General features: G+C 45.1%; 1 protein-coding gene across 1 annotated transcript in view; it reads right to left on the bottom strand.

Annotated features, from left to right (window-relative positions):
- The window catches only part of USP43 (ubiquitin specific peptidase 43), a 65,452-nt gene extending 42,821 nt beyond the window's left edge, over positions 1-22,631 (bottom strand). The window contains 3 exon segments of the mRNA XM_063112725.1: positions 5,959-6,062; positions 14,296-14,427; positions 22,092-22,631. Coding sequence (XP_062968795.1) covers positions 5,959-6,062; positions 14,296-14,427; positions 22,092-22,631 — 776 coding nt within the window.
- Positions 22,632-23,515: the final 884 nt, after the last annotated feature.

The raw sequence follows: 23,515 nt of genomic DNA, 5'->3' as shown, positions 1-23,515 counted from the left end.
CTCAGGACCACCTTTTCCCCTCCCCCGGAATCACACAGGAAGCTTTTTAGAAATTCATATGGCCAGGCCCTACCCCCAGGGACTCTGTTTCAAGCTGGGTGGGGAAGGGCTCAGGCATCAGAATTTTAAAAGCTCACCAGGTGAGTCTAGTGCTCACCTTGGGCAGAAAACCACGGATGTAGTCCACCCTCCTTGTACAGATGAAGAGACAATAAAGTTCAGAAAACAGCAGCTAATAGTAAAAGCTAACACTGAAACCGCGTTTACTAAGAACTGGGCACTGTTCCAAGCACTGAACATGTATTAACCAATTTAGTACCCATAACCATCAGTATTATACCCATTTTACAGAGGAAAAGACTGAAGCACAGGGAGGTTAAGTAACTTGCCAAAGGACACACAGCTCTTAAGGGACAAAGCTAGGCTCAGTTTCCAGAGCCCACACTCATCATCATGACTGCGTTCCTTTGCTCAGACGAGGGGGTGGCAATGGTTGCCCAGTAGATAGACGTGACTGTTTCCGTACATCCTCTCACCTCTTTTAAATTCAGCACTCGCTGACTTTAGCGCAGATCTCTGAAAGTAAAGTGCAGCTTTTATATTCCACATGGCTGCTCCCATTTTATTTCCTTAACCGTATAATGCACCATATTCTTCCAAGATATAAGGCATTTCTGCATGCTACGTTAATTATCCTAAAATCTACATTCACTTCCTTGGGGATACAGAATAGCACCCTGCTGGCCATCTGGCTCTGGAGTCTGTGCTCTTACCAGGGTTAAGTTGGCAAGAAACCAGAGCTGGTATTAGAACCAGGTTTCCAGAGTCCCTGCAGTTAGTACTAGTCCTGCTCCATTGGTTTTCCCCTAAGCAGACAAAATAGGAAAAACCAGATCACCAAGAACACAAACTTCAGGGTGCTACCCAAGGTGAGCCCAAGCGATCCGCTCATTGCAAGTCTGCTCTTTTGGATACAAGTTATCAGAACATCAGTCATGACTTTAGAAAACAAACCCCAGTATTTAACAGTTCAATCACTCTTGCTGCCTCTGGAGTTTTCCCTTTAAGCGAACCGGGGTGGCGTTTTGGTAAAAGCAGAGCTTCAAACAGCAAGCACCAGCCAGCGGGGGGACCTGACATTGGTGGGGTCTCCTCTGCCACCCCATTCTCTTCCAGTCCTTCTCTGCCTTCACCTGCCATGTACCTAGGCACAAAATAGGCCTGAAGCATGTATTTTTGTCATTGGGAAATTTCCACCCTGTTTCACATTCGTGCAAACAATGAAAGAGGATATTTTTCATTGACATCTTCAATTTTTTTCAGGCTGCTAAAACTAGGCTGGGTTGCATTTTTCGTGAAGAGTCACATCATATTAAACTGGTTCAGGGCTATGACTTTTAAATTGAGCCATGAACCTTCATCAGGTAGGAAGAGATGTGTAAAATAAACATACCCTGACATAGATTTTTAAACACAGATGTTCAAAAAAACATAGAATGGGCTAACATTATATTTAAGGAATGAAAATGTACTGTTTTGATAATAAACTACAGAAAGGATGTGAAATACACCTGTTTCCCAAAGGCTGAAACACAAGGACAGAGTGAAGGTGACCAACAGATCCAGAAGAAGACAGAAAGGGCAGCCTCACTTTTATAGAAAAGTCCAGCTGTGTTATCGGGCTATAGTCATACCCCAAACATGGCCCGAGAGTCCTGTCCTTTGTCCCCCAAGCACTCACAAGAGAAAGGGACAGAAAACCACCCACTGCCCTTCGGTGTTCATGTTTTCCTTACTGAGTTGCTTCTGTTACAAAGCTCACCTGGTCAGCTGCCACAAAACTGAGAACTGCTACCTGCTCTCCACCTGCGGCAAATGCTCAAAAATGAGCCTGGGCTGGGACCCTGCACATCTTGCCACTCTGCCCTTTAACTGCCACCGAATACACGCACGTCTCACACCGCAAACTTGGCCAAATTTCCCTGCTCTCTGGACAGGGGACTGCTGTCTCTGTCAACGATGATAATTGCAACTGGACGTAAGCAAGATTTCACCCTTCCAAGGTCTCTTCTGAGGAAGCCTTCAAAAACATACTCTGCCTAAAAGGGAATGCTGCTTGTAATGGGACAACAGATTAGACTTTCTGTGAATAAAGGCTATGAATGACATGAATTTGAACAAATACACACACACACACATACACACACACACATACACACACACACACACACACACACACAAAATCCCTCCTCCAGCCAAAACTCCAACATAGCAACAATCTTTGGTTATTAAACTTGCATGGCTGGTGAGAGAGCTCAGCTGGTTAGAATACAGTGCGGTAACACCAAGGTCAAGGGTTCTGTACCTGCCAGCCACCCAGGAAAAAACAAACAAACCTGCAGACGTTTTTAGGTGGTGATAATAATGATCTAGAACAACTATTTTTCCTACAGTCCAGAAGCCCCAGCACTCTAATACTCTTTCCTCTTTTCTCCTGTAGCCAAAGTCAAAACCGCAGTCCCTTACAAAGGGCTTAAGGGGAGACAGAGCAGGAAGAACCTCAGTGAACAGAGGCCTCTCGATGAACCCATGATCACACGTCCGCCTCTCACTTTCATACAGGACACCACCAGCCCAGGCAAGCCGGGAGAAAGGCAGGGCAGCGGGGGCCACCACTCACGAGCACCAGCGTGGAGCTGCCCACGCTGATCGCTGCAGAACATCCCCTCTCAGACCTAGATGGGCATCCTGATGACACTTCTCTACTGTAGACTATCAGGCACAAAGCAGGTATGTTTAGCTGCCACCAGTCCATTTTTAGCATGAACTCCTCACCTCTTACTCATCATCCTACAGGAAAGAAATCTACCCAAAGGGCACTGGTAGTCCTCACCATCTGATCAGCTCCCATGTCACTTCCTCAGGAGGTGACACCCCCACCTCAACCCACACCGAGTCAGGCACCCGGAACACGTTGTTCAAAGCACCCTCAATGTTCCCTCCAAAGCACTCACCAGCTATAATAATATAAAAACCCAGGGGTCACTAGAATCTCTTCTTTCCCTCAGTCCCTCCACCCCACATCCCTAAACCCATTAGCAAGTCCTGCTGACTGTACATCCCAAACATACTCCAAACCTACCCACTTCCGTCCGTCCCCACCGCTACCTCTGTGGTTGCAGCCACATCGTTCTCCCCTTGGGACAACTGCAGCAGGACCATCTGCTGCTCCTGCCTCCTCTCTCCCCTCCCTTCATCACTCAACGACCAGAGTCATCTCTTAAACTGATGAACTAGACTAGACCATGCCCTGCTTTAAACTCTGCAGGGGCTTCCTGTGCCCTTGAGTCTAAAACCCACACACTTGGACTGAAAACCTGCACTACCAGGTCCCTGCCTACCTCTCCAGCCCCACCTCCTACCCACCCACTACTTGGCAGCTACTCTGGCCTTTCCATTCCTTGAACTTGCCAAGTTCATTTCCACCTCAGGTCCTTTGCCTTTGCTGTTTTCTCTGCCTGGAATACCCTATCCCCGGTTGTTTCAATGGTGGACTCTGTCCCTCTGCTCACAGTCAAATGTCCCTCTGGAATGAAGCCTTCCCTGGGCACCCTGTCTCATGCTGGCTGTCTCCCCACCTCCCAAGTTACTCCTCATCATTTCACTGATCACCCTCACAAGTTGTTTACTTGTGTATTGTCTAAACCCCCCTCCCCAACAGAATGTGAGCCCCATGAGAGCAGGGGCTGGGTCTTGTTCACAGCACTTAGAAGAGAACCTGGCACAGAGTGGGGCATGAATGAAGCATCGAGAAAATCAATGAGGACACACTTGGCTGGTTTCTGGTGGGCAGGGAACTGTGCTCCTCACAGGAACCTCTGGACCGAGCACAGTAGCAGGCACTCGAATATTTCCAAGAAGGCAAGGAAGCAAGTGTGTGTGGAAAGAGGAGAGGAGCGTAGAGAAAACGAAGTGAGCAGAGAGATGGGTGAATTTATTGGACAAGGTCACCAATGAATGCTGCGTGGTGGCGATTAGGTGACCCCTCTCCACTCCTGACATGCCCCCTCCCCTTATACTGTCCTTTCCCTCCTTCTAGAGGTTCTTTCCTCTTTTTCTTCTCTGTCCCTACTTTTGTTTCTAGCAGCCTCTGCCCTGGGCACCTGAAGTTAAGACACACGCCCTACAAGCAGCTTCCACGGCTGGCAGTTTTCAAGGTCAGTAGTCACGAAATCCAGGTTTCCTTTCTGCCCACCTCCTGAAGTGTCACCACACCTCCCAGGAAATGTGTGGGCCTTTCTTCAGGCACAACTATAAAATCTAGGCTCATTTAGAAGAGATTTTTGTTACCCAATATTCTAAGCAACCAGGGCAGGAAAAGAGTGCCCCATGGTTGTTCTGACTGTTTCTTCAGGGTCTTCCTTGCTGGGGGAGGACAGAGAGTCAGAGAACTTCTGAAGTGCTATGGACTCTTCTGCTCCAGTGGAAAGCAGCTTTGGCATTATTCCAAAGTGTTTCAGGGACTACTTGGTCTTCCTAAATAAACAATAACCCTCAAAGACAGTAATCACATCCTGTTTATTTTATCAATGATTACTAAATATAATACATCCTAAATCAGGACAGTTTCTGGGCAATTAAGTGACCTCTTCCTGTTCAAACACCATGAAAACAAATCTCTGAAAAATATGGGAGTAAATGGCTGCAAGGGAATTCTAGAAGACTGAGTAATTGTTACATTGTTTGGAGAGAAGTAAATAAGAGAAAAAAACCAACAGGAGACCTATGAAAAACACTGCAAAGCAAAGAAAAGGAAATATTATCCAGAAGACTCAGAGACAAGCACAGCTTTGAAACAATTTAATGCAACATCCAGAAAAAATCTATAAAAAAATCTTTTTGTTAGCCACAGCTTCTGAGCAACTGAAGTAACAGCAGAAAATCACAACAAATGAATGAGGCGAGATGGAAAAGCAATGGAAGAGCAAGAATTACAAAGGACGCAAAGGCAAGACTTGTGCTTTGGGGACATTTCAGAGGACAAATCCTGCTGCTGCCACTTACTACATGTCCTTGCAAAAAGCCCAGCCTCCCAGATTGTGACACTCATCTCTTGAACTCTTGTAAGGGTTAAATACACACACACAAGTGTACTTCAAAAAGTTCATGGAAGGATCCACATTAGCTTTTAATCCTATTTTTCCATGAACTTTTTCAAGTACTCTCAGGTATGGACAAGCACCTCCCCTACAGGAGACTGTAACCAATGGCTTCCCCTCAATCCTGACCATTATGCTCACTCCCACCTTTAAGCTTATATTTGTTTTTGTTGACTATGTTCCCACCCATTCAATCTTATTCATCCTTCAGAGCCCATTAAAAAGCACACCTCCTCCAAGAAGCCCACGGGGGTTTCTCCCCTCTGACCTCTCACTGCTATCAGTGCTTTCATTAAACATGATAACACGTGAAAATATCCTTCCTTGTATGAGTCTCTATACTTTCACATATAAAAGCCCAGAGAGAACACATTCTTTCTGAATTCAGAGACTGTGTATTTTTATATTCTCCATCATACTGGGAACTCTTGAACTCAGAATGACTTGTTAAATTGGGCTCTCTGGCTACAAAGAACAAACAGGAAGGGTCTCCCCAACATCAGAGTGAGTGCTCGCTGGTGAGATCCTGGCCTCCGTATGCTGTAGAATAACCCTCTCATCACCCTCCTTCTAGGGGAGGCGGAAGGCCCAGAAGTCAGGAAGAAGGAAAACAAGAAATACCAAAGGTCAGAGACAATAGAAGTGAGTGGTTAACTAGGATTTATAATGGGAGAGAGAAGAGCGTTTATGACTTGTTGTTTTGTAATCTCAGGGTTAATCAGGCAACAAGAGACCGGTTACCAGCAAGTAAGTTTGCTGAGCCCTTGAGTGACACATTCTAAACACATCCCAGTCTTACCTAAATTGTGCTTGAAAGTGGCTTTGCACAAAGCTTTGACCTAGAGAAACCTGAGCTGACGGCGACAGGAGGTTCTCAGAGGTGCTACTGGCTTCAGGCAGAAGCTGCAAAGAAATGAGGAAAGAGGCGAGATTAGATACTATCTAGAGCACCTCCTAACACCAACTGCTTCCAGATCACTGAGTCACCGCCTTCTCCTGGGTGCACATCATCCCTTTTTGGGCCTCTGTAGTCTTGACCTTCAACGTTGCCTTCACCATAACTCAATACCCTCACAGCCCATTGTCCTTCCAGATTCCCTACAAGAGACCAAAGCTGAAGCCCAAACCTTGGCGAATGCTCACTCAGATGACTCCCCAGCCTCCACTCTACCCTCTGGACTGACAGCCCCTGTACTTGACCTCCGGCCTGCTGGGCCTCAGTGGCTAGAGGCCTCTTGTACATTTCACGCAGGTGGGCTGCCCTCACCTCAAAGACGTCTGCACCAAATCTCTCCATCTTCTCCCTGCTAAACCATTCCTGCCCACATTTTCCGGCAAGCCAGTTTTCAGATTAGCACCGTCTTTCACAGATAGACGAGGCTTTAAATTTTGGAATTTCATGTATAAGCTTCCTTCACTCCATACATCAGTCCTATTGTGTCTTTGCATTCTTCTGTGTATTTGTTTCCTGTGGCTGCTGTACAAATTATCATAAACTGGTGGCTTCAAACAATAGAAATTTATCTTCTCATGGTGCTCACAACCAGATATCCAAAATCAGTATCTCTGGGCAGAAATCAAGGTGTCAGCAGGGCTGCACTCCCTCTGGAGGCTCTAGGACAGAACCCGTTCCTTGCCTCTTCTAACTTCTAGAGGTTGCTGGAATTCCTTGGCTCACTCCAGTCTCCACAGCCAGCATCTTCGCATCTCTCTCTGTTCTGTCTTCACACGGCCTCCTCTGTGTCTCTCAAGTCTCCCTCTGCCTCCCTCTTATAAGAACACTTGGTATTATATTTAGGACCCACAAGGATAATCCCAGGTAATGACCTCTCCTCATGACTCTTAACTTACTCACACCTGTGAAGTCTTTACCATATAAGACAGGACGCTGAAATCTTTGGGGGTCGTTTTTTAGCCTATCCCATTCTGTCTACCCCAAAGCCACCAACCTCCTCTGGACCCCCTACCACTTCCAATATGGATTACTCCAGCTTTCTAGTTTCTCTAATTTATTCTTCACCTCCCACCCACTCCCTCCCACACATGAGATGCAATTATTTAAAGCCCTGTTATGCAAAAATCACTGTCCTCAAAGAGGTCTGTCCCTGAGGGCAATCCCAGAATCAAAGCCACTCATAATATAAAGCTGTTTAGTAAAATATAAAATGACCTATACAAGTATCTATATAAGGCCACATACACAATATGCCCTAAAACAGCATTTTTCAACTTTTGCATTGTCATTCTCCTCAAGGAGTGTTTTCAGACATTCTTTCCTCATCCCCCCAACCATGAAACTTTAATACTATAGCTATACTGCATGTGCATCTATGCACTATGTGAATATCTGCCCACCAAGAAACACTTTCCAGGGCCTTGGGGCTTTCGGGCTTGTGTGGCACCCTCCCCGTTGAGAAGGCGTACCTTAGGAGAACAGAAGGGCAGTGCGGTGCAGATGAGGAGATGGGTGGAATGTGACGTGAATGTTGAAGGGTTTTAGAAAGCAGAGGACAGAACCAGGCAAAAGGAACACATGAGAAGTGTCTGGGGTAAAGTGTGCTGATGCGTGCCATTTACTCAAAGTGCATCAAAAAAATAAGAAAAAAAAAAAAAGATGGAGTAATAAGTGGACAGAGGGATGGACACATGGGTAAATACAAGATACAGCAAATTTAGTAAAATATAAGTTGTAGAATCGAGGTGGTGAGTGTGAGCATTCACTGTATAATTAACTTTTCCATATGTTTGCAATTTTTCATAATAAAATATTAGAACAAATAAGTGTACTCATAAAGGTCACTCTTATTTGTCCTAATATTTTATTATGCCCAATTTGACTAGAATACAAGATGAGCAAAGGGAAACAGAAAACAGGGCTGGAAAGTGAGTCTGGTGCCATGTTGGGGTGAGGGGGCTTTAACGTCCAGGGGAAGACTGTTGTGGTACCAGGGCAAGAATGCAGACGCTGGAGTCACACTGCCGGGGTTCAAATCCCTGCACTGGTACCTGGCTGCGAGAGTTACTCAACTTCTCTGATCCAGCAAAATAAGTTACTTAACCTCTTTGCTAATGGTTTGCCAAGTGTAATAAAGGGATCATGATGGTACCTATCTGATAGGGATGTTTTGAAGATTTAAAGAGTTAATATACATAAAACACGTAGAACAGTGCCCGGCACAGGGCAAGCACTGTGTGGGTGGTGGCTGTCGTTACACATGGGGGAGTACATGATGCGTTTGAACCTGGGCGGTAGCGACACACTTGGAGAGATGCTTTAACTTGACAGCCATCCCCGGATGAAGAAGTTTGGAGGTTAGGGCAAAGATTAAGAAGCTCAAGGTCCAGGTAACAATTGGGTGAATTAGAGAAGGAGCCATGAAAATGAAAAGGAGGGATGGATTCAAGACACCCTGTGTACGCAGCTCACAATTCAGCACCTGCCTGCAGCAGCAGAGGGAGAAAGGAAGATGACAGACACGACCCACGCCAAGGTTCCAATTTGGTGCCTAGAGAACACCAGTTCCATTAACCAGGGAAAGTCAAAAGGAGAAGTGGATTTGGGAAGAACAGGCCAAGCTGAGGGGAACAACATCCAGGCAGAGACATCCAACGGCAAACAGGTGAGGGGTGCTCGAAGGAGTTACCTGGATGCATAGTGGACACTGTTCCATTCCGGCTGCCCTGGATTCACTGCTCCTTCTTTGGTGGTAGCACCCCTTTTAGAACATTGACTCCCGTCCAGGTTTAGAGAGGGCTCTTTCATCGGGGGCCTGCCCTCCCCTGCCAAGGGACAGGCCCACGTTCCAAGCAAGCCACACCAACCAGATGCTCCTGCCCTGACTGTGAATCACAAGCAGAGTGGCCAAAAGGCTGAAAACATTTATCCTAGCAGTAGTGTCCAGGGAAGACAGCCGAGAGCTGTCCCCACTTCTGAGACACCTGCCCTCCCCCAGGGCTGTCTGATTCTTCACTGTTCCACACTGGTTCTTCAGTCTTCCCTTTAATCCTGTGTGTTCCTCCTCGGCCTTCTCTTAAGTTCCCTTCTTGTGGGAGTCAGCTCAAGTTGGTTGCCGTTGCTTACAGCCAAGGAACTCTGGCCATGACACAGGGTGCTCCTGAACAGTGTTGGAGTGGCTGTGGACAGGATCACCCAGGGACGGGACACGGAAAGAGAAAATCCTGAACGAGGCTGGGGTGAGGGGCAGCAGAGGGTCCCTCACAAAGCATGGACTATGAGGTCAGGCACGACACTGATTCTCTGAGCCTCACTCTGCATCTACAAGGAATAGGAGCAGCATGTCACCTTATGGAGCTATTGTTAAAAGAGATGACATGAGTCTCTTGCCTGGCACACAGTAGGTGCTTAATACGTGTCAGCTTTCTGGGCTTCTCCCCAGCCCCATCCCCTCCTTGATTCTGCAAGAGTGCCATTTGTTCTTAAAAACAAACTGCCAAAGAGATTGTGTGTTAGCGTTTTTAGGGTAGTAAAAACATGCCCTTTTCGCGGAATGAAAACACTTGAGAATTGTTAAAACAAGGGAAAAGAAAGCGGTCCTTATGTTTTCTATCCCAGTTTCAAATAAATCCAGCTATATGGCTTTCCTATGTCTTGAAAACAGAAATAACCTCAAAAAGAAAAATCATGTAGAGTTACACAGAGAACAGGACCATTTTCCCCCCTCGGAAAGGAGAAATGAAGTTTTGTGACAAATAATCCCAGCAGCTATGCTCTTTACCTGCAGCTGGGCCTCCACAGGAAGCCCAATTTTCTGAGAGCAAATTTCAGGAGAGTCTTTGACCTCAGATAGAGAAAAAGATCTTTTCTGGTTCAAATCAGGTCAAATGAAGGGCTGGGTAAGCCCTCCCTCTGGCCAGCAGCCACCCCTGGCCTTGCCTGTGTAATGACACGCTCCTAAAATGCTTGGCCCCATTAAGGACCCGAAAGCAGCTAGAGTGGCCAGGGACAGTGAACGAGGGCCAGAGGGGTCTAGAATCAGACTGAGTGGTCGGCAGGCCCAGTCAGAAAGGGCCCTGTCAGCCACACAGGAGTCTGCATTTTGTTCTAAATGCAAAAGGAAGCCACTGAAGGAATTTAAACAGGAGGGTGACATGATCTTATTCCCTTTCTAGAAAGATCTAGCTGCAGTGTGAGAATGTTGTAGTGGGCATATTGGACATTGGAAGACTAATTATGGCTGCTTTTCCTCGTGTGGTGAAGTTGTTTAAAAGAATTATTGGCAGGCCCTCTTGGCTTAAATAAACTCAAAGTTATCTTTAAAAAAAGGTTTCGGGGCAGTGCCCCGTAGTTAAGGACAAAGGTTCTAGAGCAGTGGTTCTCAAGTTGGGGGTGATTTTGTCCCCCAGGGGACACTTGGCAATGTCTGGAGACATTTTTGGTTATCACAACTGGGTAGTGCCACCGGCATCGATTGGGTAGAGAGATGCTACTTATGCTACAATGAACAGGACAGCCCTTCCCAACAAAGAACGATCCAGCCCCAAATGTCCGAAGTGCTGAGGTAAGAAACCCTGGTACAGAGTTGTGGTTCCTAGATTTGGGTCCTGGCTCTCCCACTTACTAGCTGTGTGCCTTGAGGCAAGTTACTGAACCTCTCTGTGGTCCTTCCCACCCTTATGCTCAATGCCTTTTCCTGCTACCAAGGGACAGAAGAGGAAAACTGAAAGGCAATTTGGAAGGCTGTCTATCTCACCTGCTTTCCAGGTGGGAAGAGCTGCCTGGTACAGCCAGGAAGAGGGGAAACAGGATGAGAGGCCTTTTCCTACAGGCAGCAGGAAGAGGTGCCACCTGCATCTAAGTCTCCTCTCTCCCCCTGGTGGGAAACTGAGAAGGCAGGAGACACTCATGATAAGGAAAAGAATCTAGAATACTGGCGTTAGAATTGACAGATCCAGGTTCAACTCTATTCCCACCAAGTAGAAGATGAGTGACCCTGAGCAACTTCCTTAACCTGAATTTCGATTAACTGTAAAATATGAGTTATCTTTATAAATACCAGAGCATGATAACTAATTTATTCAATCATTCAAGAGTTTATTGAGTGTCTACTTGTGTTAGGTAGTAAAATAAGTCACGAAAAGCACCAAGTTAGGTGCCTTGAATATAACATTCAATAAGCACTATCTTTTTAAAAATACATCATTATGATTTCAAAATGTGTTCACTATAAATTTATGGAATATACAGTGTAGTAGACATATATTCCTCTGCACACATTCCTTTCTTTGGGGAAGCAACCTGTTCTAATTCTGTAAAAGCCCTGCTTGGCTCACATTCACCCCCACAGGCCTGTGACCCATGTGCCCAATCAGAATACTCCACTCTTCTGGCCACATGCCCAGGACTGGACATGTGACAACACTGGGACAATCAGACTCTTTCCTGGGCTTTTTCCGGAATCCCAAGCTCTAAAGACTATGTGAGCATTGCAGATGGCCCTCTTGCTACCCTGTGGGCAGAGCCAGTCTGGAGAATGAAGCCAAAGATAAGAAAGAAAGAGAGTTCAAGACCTGGTGACATCATCTGGTCCTTGGATCCAGCCCTACCTGAAGCTGGTTCAACCTTTGGACTTGCACATTATAAAAGCCAATAAATGCCCTTTCCTTAAGTTAGATCAAGTTAAATTTGTCACTTATAACTAAAAGGATCTGAATAAGATAAACAAAAAAAAAATCACTGTAAATAAAAGAAAAATCAGGCTGGCCAATTAGCTCAGTTGGTTAGAGCACAACATTATAACACTAAAGTCATAGGTTTGAATCCCCATACTGGCCAGCCACAGAAGGAAAAGAAAAGAAAAGAAGAAAGAAATAGACAATCACCCATAATCCCAAAACCCAGAGAAACCATCATAACCTTTGAGGGCATGGTCCTCCCAGGTTTTGCCATGGTGATCATTCATTTATGCATTTGAGGGGAATGACTGGGGTGATTCTTTTTTAAAATAAGAAAATAGGCCTTCAAAGCAGACTCTCTTGGGCTTAGATTCTGACACTGCCCCTTATTTGGCGGTGTTGCTTTGAGAAGGTTACCCAACTGAGAGGGCAGGTGCTCAGTTGACGTGGGTTCAGGTTTCAGGACAAGCCTCTAGATTTCAAGCCTCTCCCCAAGGCCTCAGGCCCCTCCTCTAGGCCCTCCCCTAGAAGAAAGTTACTATTGCTAGTTAGGCCTATTTTCGGCACCAGAGGGGGAAACTGAGACCACAAGGGATTGGCTTATGCAAATCCAGTGGCTGGGCATGCTCAGTAGAGAGAGCTTACACAACCCTAGTAGTTCAGCATGCTCAGGAAAATGCAATTTATCCTTTGACCCTCCCCTAGGGGTGTTAAAGAACACAGAATATTCTTGAAAATGTTCAGTGCATGTGATAGGATTTGACCAATGAACAGGCTCCAAAAAGAGACCAACTGAGCATGTGCAAGACTATGTTATGTAACAGGGACCCACCCCCTTAGGTGAATATTCATTAGAGAGTATGAATATGTATTATACAGTGAAACTATAAAAGCTGAATCCTGGCAGAAGGCAGGGTTGTTGCTCACTTTCCTGGGGCTGACCTGCAGTTTGCCAGCTGAGGTGTACATGTTTTACTTTTGTGTTAAGCTTGTTTTAGCGGTTGGCTGCTCACTCTTGAGCCAACCTGCGTTCTGTGCTATAAGTATGTATTTCTTACTTTCATGTTAAACTTGGTGTGGACTCTGCTCTGTCTCTGGAGCTAGGCCACACTCTGAAATCTGCATCTCTTATTCGTTATATTAAACCTGTTCTCACGTTCTACCATGACTCTGCTCTTGAATTCTTTCCTGTGCTCGAGTCAGGAACCTGGTAAGGACGGGGTGGGCAGAGGCCAGCTATCCCGTCCCTGGACCATCTCCTCTGGCACCATAATCTCTCTAATATATGGAACAGATACGGCCACATTCTCCTTGTCTTAAAGTTGCAAGTTGCCATTTTAAAAGAGAAAGATAACAGCTGGTGATGTGGACTAGTTCAAGAACAAAAAAAGCCTTAGCTTCCTGAGCCATGCATTCCCTTACTGCTCGAACATGATGGGCTCCAAGCAAATAATGACAGACCCAAACACTTTGAAAGGGTGTTTTAGTTGATTCATGAGAAGGATGAGAATAGAGTGTCCAGATTCAAAACAAAACAAAAAAACTGGTTAAAGCAGCAGTTCTTATAGCTGCCTCTGGATCAGTTGTGAGACACACAAAAGTAATGAGCTACTGATTAATTACCAAAGCTCACAAAAGAGTTTTTAAAATATACTGGCCAGCTGCCTAAATAAATAAGTAAAATTACAGCAGATTATTTGCAGATATTATAATAATAATTTTCCTCAACTATGATATAATAACTAATAACTTCATTTGCTTTTACTTCTCTAGTGGGAGACAGAGGGATAACTTTAGAATATAACCAATCATTGATCTTTATTTAAAGAAGTCCAGAAAGAACATAGCTGATGTATCCATTAGCTGTGGCTATTAACAAATTACTGCACTGCTTTCCCCCTCCCAAAAGTTTGGAGTTTCATCAAAACCTGAGAATGTTAACTGCACATAGAAATCATCCATCCTGTGTCTTGAAAGAAAAGGTTAGGAATTGCTGCTCTGCAGGAAACAAAAATGAGAAAGCAATGGAAGAGTTGAAATGGTACCATCTAAAAATAACAAGATAGCTGGCCGGTTAGCTCAATTGTTAGAGCTGGTGCTGGTAACACCATGGTCAAGGGTTCGGATCTCCATGCCAGCCAGCCATCGAAAAACAAACAAACAAAAATAATAAGAAATGGTCCTCATGGCCTCAGATGACCATTCTAACATACAGAACATAGACCAAAAAAAATTTTTTATTCAAATTTTGAGCCAGAATGAAACCTTCTTCACTATCTCACTGGGATTAGGGAGGATGAGAAATGCTGCACTGGAAGGAAAGGCCTTGTCTGAAGCAAAGAGCTAAGAGAAACAAGCAGGGAACAGCACTGTGTGTGCAGTGGCCAGAATATATAGGAACCTAAGGATCTTAATTTCAAGACTCAGTTTTGAGGAATTGAGTAAATATTCTAAGCAAAAAAAAGGAAATCCAATACAACGTGTTGTTTTGCAAGTGACTGACCTTCTCAGATATCGGCCCTCGGGATGAGCCCTCCAAATCCTCATGCACGCGATCCAGCAACCAAAGCAGGAATTCTAGGGCATCATGCTGGGCATTGCCTTGGAACTGAGAGCCATGCTTGGAAACAGCATTCTGAAAGGAAAAAAGAAATACAGAGGTCAATTTGGTCCTTCATACAACTGAATGAAGGGCCTATAAGCAGCAAGACTACTGAGGGATCATTATTCAGCCTTGACCTGGGATGACAACAGGCAAACAGCATGGGTTAGCAATGTTCTTTCCTGCTAAAGCCTGCCCTTTTGGACCAGTGTCCCAAAAACAGTATGACAGTTCTCTGCATAGGAGAAGGCACCTTTCTTCCAGAAGAACTACTAATGTATGTCCTATCCTTTGAAAACCCCCCAGGTTGTCTCTGTTGAATATTTTGATACTGTGGACCATCTGTCCTCCCTGGAGCTCCTGTCCTCCGATTGCTGGGGTACAATGCTCCACCGGTCTTCCCTCCACCAGTCTGTTCCCATGCTGTCTCTCTATTCACCCCACAAGTGAACAGCCTTCTTGCCCTACTCTCTCCCTCACTAATTTCATTCATTCCCATAGCTTCCACTCTCTCTTCTTCGAGAATAACTACACTTGCAGTGAAATTGACTTCCTTAAATACAATGTATGTAGCTCCTTCACTGCTTCTTTCTCGTATGTGTAGGATTTAAGAATCCAGACTTCTCTTTCTGTGGTTAGGTCATGAAATGACTGGGCAGGCCCTCCACTCTTTTCATAAATACGACTATTAAGTACCTACCCCATGCCAGGCATTATTCCAGGAATCAGGACACAACAGTGAACAAAACAAAGACTCCCTGTCCTCATGGTGCTTACATTCTCTGAGCCTTTTGCACTGTCCTTCTGTTAAATTGTGTAACAACTTTGTCACCTTCTGTGTAAATGCATATCACAGCTTTTTAGAAGGTTATTGCAAAAGATAATAGATGTACATCCTTTAAAAAATGAATTCAAAATATAAAAAGAATGGTAATGAAAAGTCATCCTTCTACCTGGCCTCCATCCCCGGCTGCCCCTTCCCAGAGGGCAGCCACTCTCAGTAGTTCCTTAAGCATCCTTGCAGGGATTTTCTGCTATGCATGTGCAAGTATATGAGCATCTGAGTGTAAGCAAATCCCCGCATCTTGTGTACATGCACATGTGCACCAAGTACTCTGTGGTTGTCCCACTGCACAGCCAAGTCTCCAGCCTTGTCCCATGCAAGTTTGTTCTCTGTTCACACCAGCCGAAGAGACCAGTCTGAGCAAGGCTGAGGACCAGGACGATCTTCACAACCATCAATCAAATCAAACGAGCTAGTCTTTTTTCTTTTTTTCTTTCTTTTAACCTTCCCTTGACAATTAAAGGAAACTTTAAGATGAGACAAAGCAAAATTTAACATTTAATTAATTGAAATGCTGGCTTTATTCCAATCATATCAGTTTAGATCCTTCCCCTAGGCTTCTCTGCACTTTGACCCCCAAGTAGGGAGGGCTGCCAGGTTTAGCAAATAAAAACAGAACACGCCCAGTTAAATTTGAATTTCAGATAAAAAATGAATAATTTTTAGTGGAAATATGCCCCATGCAATATTTAGGATACATTTATACTAAAAAGTTATTGTTGATCTGCGATTAAAATTCATCTGGGCGTCATGTGTTTTATTTGGCAACCCTACCCCCAAGCCACCCTCCAACCTATATCCTATTAACAACATTTCCTTCCAGGTGAGCAGCCAGTCCCTCTAACTCAAAATCTCTAAAACCAGCTCTTCCTCTTAATGCTGGTGTCATCTTTCAGATTCTCCTTCATATGCATCAGCTGTCAGGTCGGCTGTCAAGCAGTCTGGATTCTGGCTCCCAAAATGTCTTTGCCTTACCGCTCATTGTCATGTTGAGTTCTAACTACTGCTGACCCAGAGGACAATACCTACGGTCTGACCCCTAGAATCTGCCCCCTGCCAACCCACTGCATTCAGGGTAGACCAGACCAATTTTCCTGCAGCCAGGCTGGATAATGTCCTGCCCTTCCTCCAAATCCTTCCTGACTCTCCTACTCACCACGTAATAGTCCAAACTCCTTTTCTGGTCTGGCCCCAAGCCATGTCTGTCACCAGCCTCCTAGGCATTTCAAAGCTCCAGGTAAACAAGCAGGTGCCCCAAAACATGCTTTCTTACTTCTCATCTACAACTTTACTTTTGTTCTTACTTCCATGCAAAATCCAGTCCCCTCCAGCTAATCAAGATAATTCTTTAAGACTGATAACTCTTCAGCCTAGCCTGGATATATTGCCTTGCAACCTTTCCAGGAAGAATTTCACAACTTCAAGAAGACAGACAAGACAGGAATTTTAAAATGTCCCTGTAGATAAACATATTAATTATACTTCGGTGGAGAGATACAAAGATATCTGTATGTATTAAAGTTACCTGTGAGAAAACTATGGCACACTCATATTGGACAGCCTTAAAAAATCATGATTGATTGGCTGGTCGGTTAGCTCAGTCTGAGTGCCATGTTTTATTTAACACTAAGGTCAAGGGTTCGGATCCCCCTACAGCCCAGCTGCCAAAAAAAAAAAAATGAAATTATAATTGAGGAAATACTAATGAGAAAAAAAAAAGATCTTGTCTTTTTCTTAAAAAAAAAAAAAAAGTGTAAAAATATATTAAACACAGAATGATGGTATCCTGAGCAATTTTTTTCATTTGTACATTCCAATTTTTTTTTTTTTTTTTTACAGTGAACATTATTGGTCTTTTCCCAATTGTAAAGTGTCTGGCAGACAGTTTCCAGAATTTTTTTTTTTATAACTTAACCTATTGATTCCCACAGAAGACTTTCCCATAGAAAGTCTATTGAGATGTGACTAGAACTGCATTAAAACTAAATACTAACTTGGGAAGGATGAACAGCAATATTTGGTTATTTCTATCCTGCAACACAGCATCACTCTATCTGCGTTTTGTGTGTGTGTGTGTGTGTGTGTGTGTGTGTGTGTGTGTGTGTGTGTGTGTGTGTGTGTGTGTGTGTGTGTGTGTGTGTTTCTCTTCCAAATCCTGATCATTTTTAACATACAGGTATTTCTTATTAAAATTATTCCTAGCTATTTCACATTTCTCATTGCTTTTATGAATGAATCTAATTTTGATATGTTCTAAATGATTATTGCATTTGATTCTCTATCTTGTATCTGACCTCATTAGTGACAGCAGTAATTTGAAAGTTATGGATTTTTAGAACCATTTAGCAATTTTTTCTGTTCAATATTTTAAATCCTTTTTAATGTCTTTCTGTTTTGTCCAGAACTTCCAAAACATAAGAGTGATGAAGGAGGCATCCTTGTTTTTAAAAAGCAACACCTCAAATATATCACTGTAGATCTAAAATTGATCCTTAAGCACATAAGCTCAGATAAATTACAGGTGGCTGAAATCCTTAATATAACTATAGAAAAACTAGAAGTACGTAAAATAGAATATTTATTATAAGATCCAATAAAAATAAATCTAAAGCTTCCACTATTGGAGTAGGGGGAAGGAGAGAGTTTGGAGAAAATATTTGCAGCAAAGATGACAAGGGTTGAGGAACTTACAGAAACAAATAAAAAGAACTTTAAGCCCAAAGCAAAATGGTACACAAACAACATGAACAGATAGTTTCAAAAGCAGACTTACAACAAGTAAAGAAACAAGGAAAAATATTCCACCTTGCTCCTAATCAAAGAAATAAAAATAAAAACAGATGCTATTTCTTTTTGTTCAATAAATTCATAAGAGATGGAAATCTATTATACAGCTTGATGACTGTAATTAATAAAAATGTGTTATAAACTTCGATGTTCTCACCACAAAAAGTGGTATGTGAAGTGATGAATATGTTAACTAGCTTGATTTAATCACTTTACAACATACACATATATCAAAACATGTTTACGCTATAAACATATACAATTTTTATTTCTCAGTTATACCTTAATAAAGCTGGGGAAAAATTAATAAAAGAGAAGAATATGCAATGGCTGGGAAAATATGCATCCCTAGTATATCTAAAACTTGACATAATTATTTGTAAAGAAATTTGTCAATATGGGTACTAAAAATAATCAAATCCAAAAAGCTGATTTAAAAAGGAAAAAAAATTAAATATTTTAAATTGGAATGGTGATTACAAACGTACACACATTTATTAAAACTAATTAAATTCTACATTTTAAGTGGGTGCATTTTACTGTATTAATTTATACCTCAATAAAGTTAATTTAAAAAGTAAAAACAGAAAGACAAATAGTCATATCTTTGCTGTGACTATATAAATTGCACTTGTAGGAATTAAGCTTATGGAAATGATCAGAGTTGAGGACAATGATTTAAATACAAGAAATTTCAATACAGTGGGATAACTAGAAAATTGTCTCCACATACAACTGGTTCATGTAATAATACATACAAAAAAATTAAGTTGTGTAGAATATTTTAATGACCAGGAGACAGTCTTATAACAATACTTAAAAGGAAAAAGCAGGATACAGAACTAGAATATTCAATTGTTTGTATATACTTTGAAACACATCAATATGTTTACAATGGCTATCTCTACGGGGTGGACTTATGGTTCTGTTTTGTTTTTTTTTAAAGTTTTAGCACTTTCCAGTTCTTTACAATACGCATTTTTTTATGACCAGTTTAGTTTTTTTTAGTTTTTATTTTTATTTTTAATCAACATGACAATTGTACATTATTTATAGGATACAATGTCATGTTTTGATACATGTATACATTGTGCAATAATCAGATCAGGGCAATTAGCAAATCCATCACCTCAAATATTTATCATTTCTGTGTGTTTAGAACATTCAGCATCCTATTTTCTAGCTATTCTCAAATATACAATACATTGTCACCTATAGGCACCCTACTGTGCAGTACAACACCAAGTCACCCTATTGATCAGTAGAACACCAGAACTTATTCCTCCTATCTAACTGTAACTTTGTATCCACTGACCAACCTTTCCCTATTCCCCTCTCCCCACTACCTTCCCAAGCCTCTGGTAACCACTTTTCTCTCTCTACTTCTATGAGATCAACTTTTTTAGATTCTACGTATTATAGTACACATATTTAATTACATCACTAGAAAAGCATTTACAGATAATACCATGGACAGGATTTTTAAAATGCATTTATTCATTTGCTGTTAAACAAGGAGTAGTCCTACCGTCTATGGGAGGCTGGGACGATTCTGTACTCAGGAAGGGAGAACCCCCAAAACCAATCCCAGGTGCAGGGCTGGGGTAGGGGCAATACCCGCTGCCCGCTTCTCAGTTTCCTTCCTTCCTCAGCCTGAAGCTAACAATCTGTCTTAAAGGCCAAACTTCTTAACAAAACCTTATATGGCTTGTTCCCAACCAACTCTCCAGCCTCCTATTCAGCCACTTAGGCTTTCACTAATTCATTCAGCAGAAGGCCTCCCAGCCCCACCCACCTCCATGGTTGGCATTTTCAGTTCCCAGGGCCTGAAATGCACTTCTCCATCCCTCCCATGTCCTTAGTTGATACTTCATCCTTCCAAACTCAACTCAGTGGATGGTTGCCTCTCCAGGGAAGCTTTCCCTTCCCTACCCACCCAACCCACGTCCCCCAATCAAATCACATCCTCCTGCCATAACTGTCATAGCACCTTGTATTTTTCCTTTCTGCCTTGTCAACAGTTCTAAACCCGGGCCTGTGTGATTATTTCACTAACATCCACGTCCCTGCTAGACTATAAACTCCTGGAGAGCAGCCCCAAGATCTGGGTTTGCACTCATCTGGTATTCCATGTTCCCAGTACAGTCTGGACAGTCAATGAATATTTTTTAAAGAAATTTTTAAAAAATTTAAAAAAACACATATTTGTGGAATGAATGTTTCCTCATCTGTAAAATACACGGATACTGAAAAGTTCATGGAAAGATTTGTATTATCTTTCAATCTATTTTTTCATGAAACTTTTGAAGGACCTTCGTAGAAGAGCCCATCTAGATTTCAATCCACAATGTTTAAAAGCCCAGATTCTGGAATCCTGCACTTCTTCCAAGGTTGGCTACCCAAAAGTTCCAGGGAACTCCAGATTAAATCTCCCTCATTAACATATTAACAACTTGATTATCCTTCAATCTGCTAAAGCTCACTGGGGGCTCCCAGGCCCTCATGATTTGACAGCAGGAGAAAGATAGGAAATTCTGGTGAGTCACTGAGGGGATTACTAATTTGGGAGTTTACTACTCTGGCGTCTCCCATTGCTGCAGTAAGTGAATGGGAATGCACCTGGCAAGAGAAAATATACACAAAGTTTACCTACCTCCCTCCCTCCTCTAGGTCTCTGCAGATAAGGAGGTGTGATGATAGAATAACAAACATTTCTTATGGGCCAGGCACTGTTCTAAGTGCTCTACATACACTTCTTTAATACTTATGGTACCATTTGGTCCCATTTTACAAATGAGGAAAGTCGAGACACAGAAAGATTTAGTAATTTGTTCAAGTTCACACCGCTCCAGAGACCTTGCTCTTAACAACTATACTATAGTTTCTCCTGTTTAAAAAGCGAATATTGCCCAAAAAAAAGAGAGAGACATTAGTGAAACCATTTGACCCACTGACGGCCTCAGAAGAGTGCTTCACTAATGGAGGCAGGAGACAGAAAGGTGGGGGTTGGCATCCTTGTGGGTCACACGGCAAAGAATGCTTTCTCAGGCTGAAACTCAAGAGCGGTGATGCTTGTGGAATGAACACTGACAGGTTCCCCCCTCCCCCAAGAACAACAATCACTTGTCTGTGGGGAGCTTCAGCTCTCTGCCCAGAGCTGCGGTTTTTTAGCAGGAAGCAAGCCGTGTGCATCAATTATCAGGAACTCTTTAGTCCAACTGGGACCCCAAACACACACCCCGCTTTAACTCCGGGTGAAGTGATACACACAATTTACAAAGCCTCATGACCCTGCAGCATCCCGAGTAAGTAGACCGTGATCCTGCGGACAAGAAACGTAACCCGATGCTAACACACTGTAGGAAACTGAATGTGCAGTAAACAAAAGGATGCCTTCTCCAAAACAGCACACCCACTGCCTTCCCCAGGCACTAAGCACGATACCTGGCCCGTGGGATCTCAGCTTCCATTGGGCTCAGAATAAATCCAAACTCTACCACTGCCTCCAAGATCTTACATGATCTGGGGAACCTCACCTGCCTCCTGAGCTCCAGCGACACTAGTTTTCTTTCCATGCCTCCGACACTCAACTCTTCTCAGCCTTTGTACTTGCTGTTCCCTCAGCCTGGATTATTCCTAGATCTTAGCCTGGCTGCATTCTCCTCATTATTAAGATCTCAGCGAAAGCATCACTTCCTTCCTCCGAGGTTTTGGACTTCACACTCCGCTTGCCTACACCACCCCCCTCCAGATTGGGAGCTTTATCCCGGGCATTAGCACCCAGACCTTCAACACTTCGACAAATGCTCGTTGAATGCAAAAATGCTGAACACACTTAAACCTGCCGGCTCTCCCCACCCCCGTTCAAATTACCTGGGGGAAATTAATTCGTAGAGAAAACAAATGCAAGCGATAGCATAACACATCAACTCAAAACAAAGGCCATAACCCGAGGCTCCACTGGTAAATGGCATCTAAAGAGAGTCCCAAGAAAATCCCTTGCTGGTGGTGCACGCACTTTTCCAAGAAGCGAAACCAGAAGGGCCGGCTGCAGGGCGCTGCCTACCTTGAACTCGGCGGAAAGTTGGGGCGTGTATTCGCGCGTCCAGAGCGCGCGCACCAGCGCCGCCAGCTGCTCGGTGACCTCGGCGCGGCCCGGCGCCGCCCGGTAGCGCCCCAGCGCCAGGAACTCGGCCAGCAGGTCGGTGTTGCTGAGACACTGCACCACGGCGTTCATGAAACAGGTGTTGCCGTGGTTCTTCAAGCCCTGCGCGCCCGGCGGCCGCGCCCCGTCCCCGGCAGGGAGCTGGGGCTGGGGTCCGCACGGCCGCTCCTCCCTGGGGCTCCCGGGGGCCGCTGGAGCCGGGCCCAGGGCGCAGGCAAAGCCCCCCTCGCCGTCGCCATCGCAGTGTCCGGGCTGCGGCTGAGGCCGGGGCTGGGGCTGGGGCTGGTGCTGGGGCCGGGCCGGCGAGTCCCCAGGGCGGGAGCGGCTGCCCAGCGCCGGCAGGAAGCGGCCGAGCAGGCGGCGCAGGGAGCGGCGGCGGCGGCGGCGGGGCCGGGAAGCGGGCGGCCCCTCTCCTGCCGCGTCCCCCGGGCCCGGGTCCATGGCTCCCGCCGGCGCGGCTCCCGGAGCAGAGCCCCGGGGCCCGAGGCGGACGAGCCGCCAACAAGCCCTTCCTTACCGCCTCGGAGAGGGGCCCGGCGCCGGCCACCTGCGGGCCAGGTGTGCGGGGACAGGGCGGAGGCGGAGCCAAGGGCGGGGCCGCCCCTCCCCGCGCGGGAATCCGGCCGCACAGGCGGCCCCGGGGCAGTCCCCGGCCACCTCGACCCGCGCCTCGTTCCGCCCCGCGACACAGACCGGTAGTAACAGCACTGGGCGTCCTCGTGGCCGGGGTCCCCACCCTTCCTTACCTTTTCTAAACCAGCAGACCTGGATCTAACCTCTGCTCCTGCTCCCCGCCCAACCTTCAAGCTGTGGATATAACAGGGGAACGACAAATGGGAAAGCGCCTAGCAAATTGCAAAGCCCCAGTTACCGCTGCTTTTCGTAACTCCGTCCAGCTGGATAACGGAGAGAAGGGAAAGGAAAGGGTCCCCAAAGGGCAGCCCCGGGCGCAGAGAGCGGCGCGCGCTGGCAGCTGTGAAGGGCCGGGGAGCCCTTCTGTGCCCCGCTGGTTCTTCCGCGGGCTCGGGGGTGTGCGGACAGGTGGCGCCGCCTGCTTCCAGCGCGCCAGCCCCTGGGGAGGCAGAGCCTGTGCCTGCACCCGCCGTCCCGGGACCTCAACTGGGAGCCGCGTGTGGCTCTCCGGGGTGGTGTGGTTTGCTTTTGTAAACGACAGACTGGAGTCAATTTTTTTAAAACGTGCGACACTTGATCATCCTCGGTTTAACTGGTGGAGAAGTGGGCGCAGAGAGGTTAAGGCAACGTGGGGAGGCAGCCTCCTGGTGCGCAGAGGAACCAGAACCCGACCCGGGCCTGCGGACTGACCG

The sequence above is a fragment of the Cynocephalus volans genome, chromosome 10, assembly GCF_027409185.1.
Source record: "Cynocephalus volans isolate mCynVol1 chromosome 10, mCynVol1.pri, whole genome shotgun sequence".
Classification (NCBI taxonomy): Eukaryota; Metazoa; Chordata; class Mammalia; order Dermoptera; family Cynocephalidae; genus Cynocephalus; species Cynocephalus volans.
Note: the sequence above shows the minus strand (reverse complement) of the source record. Positions and strands in the feature narration are given on the sequence as shown.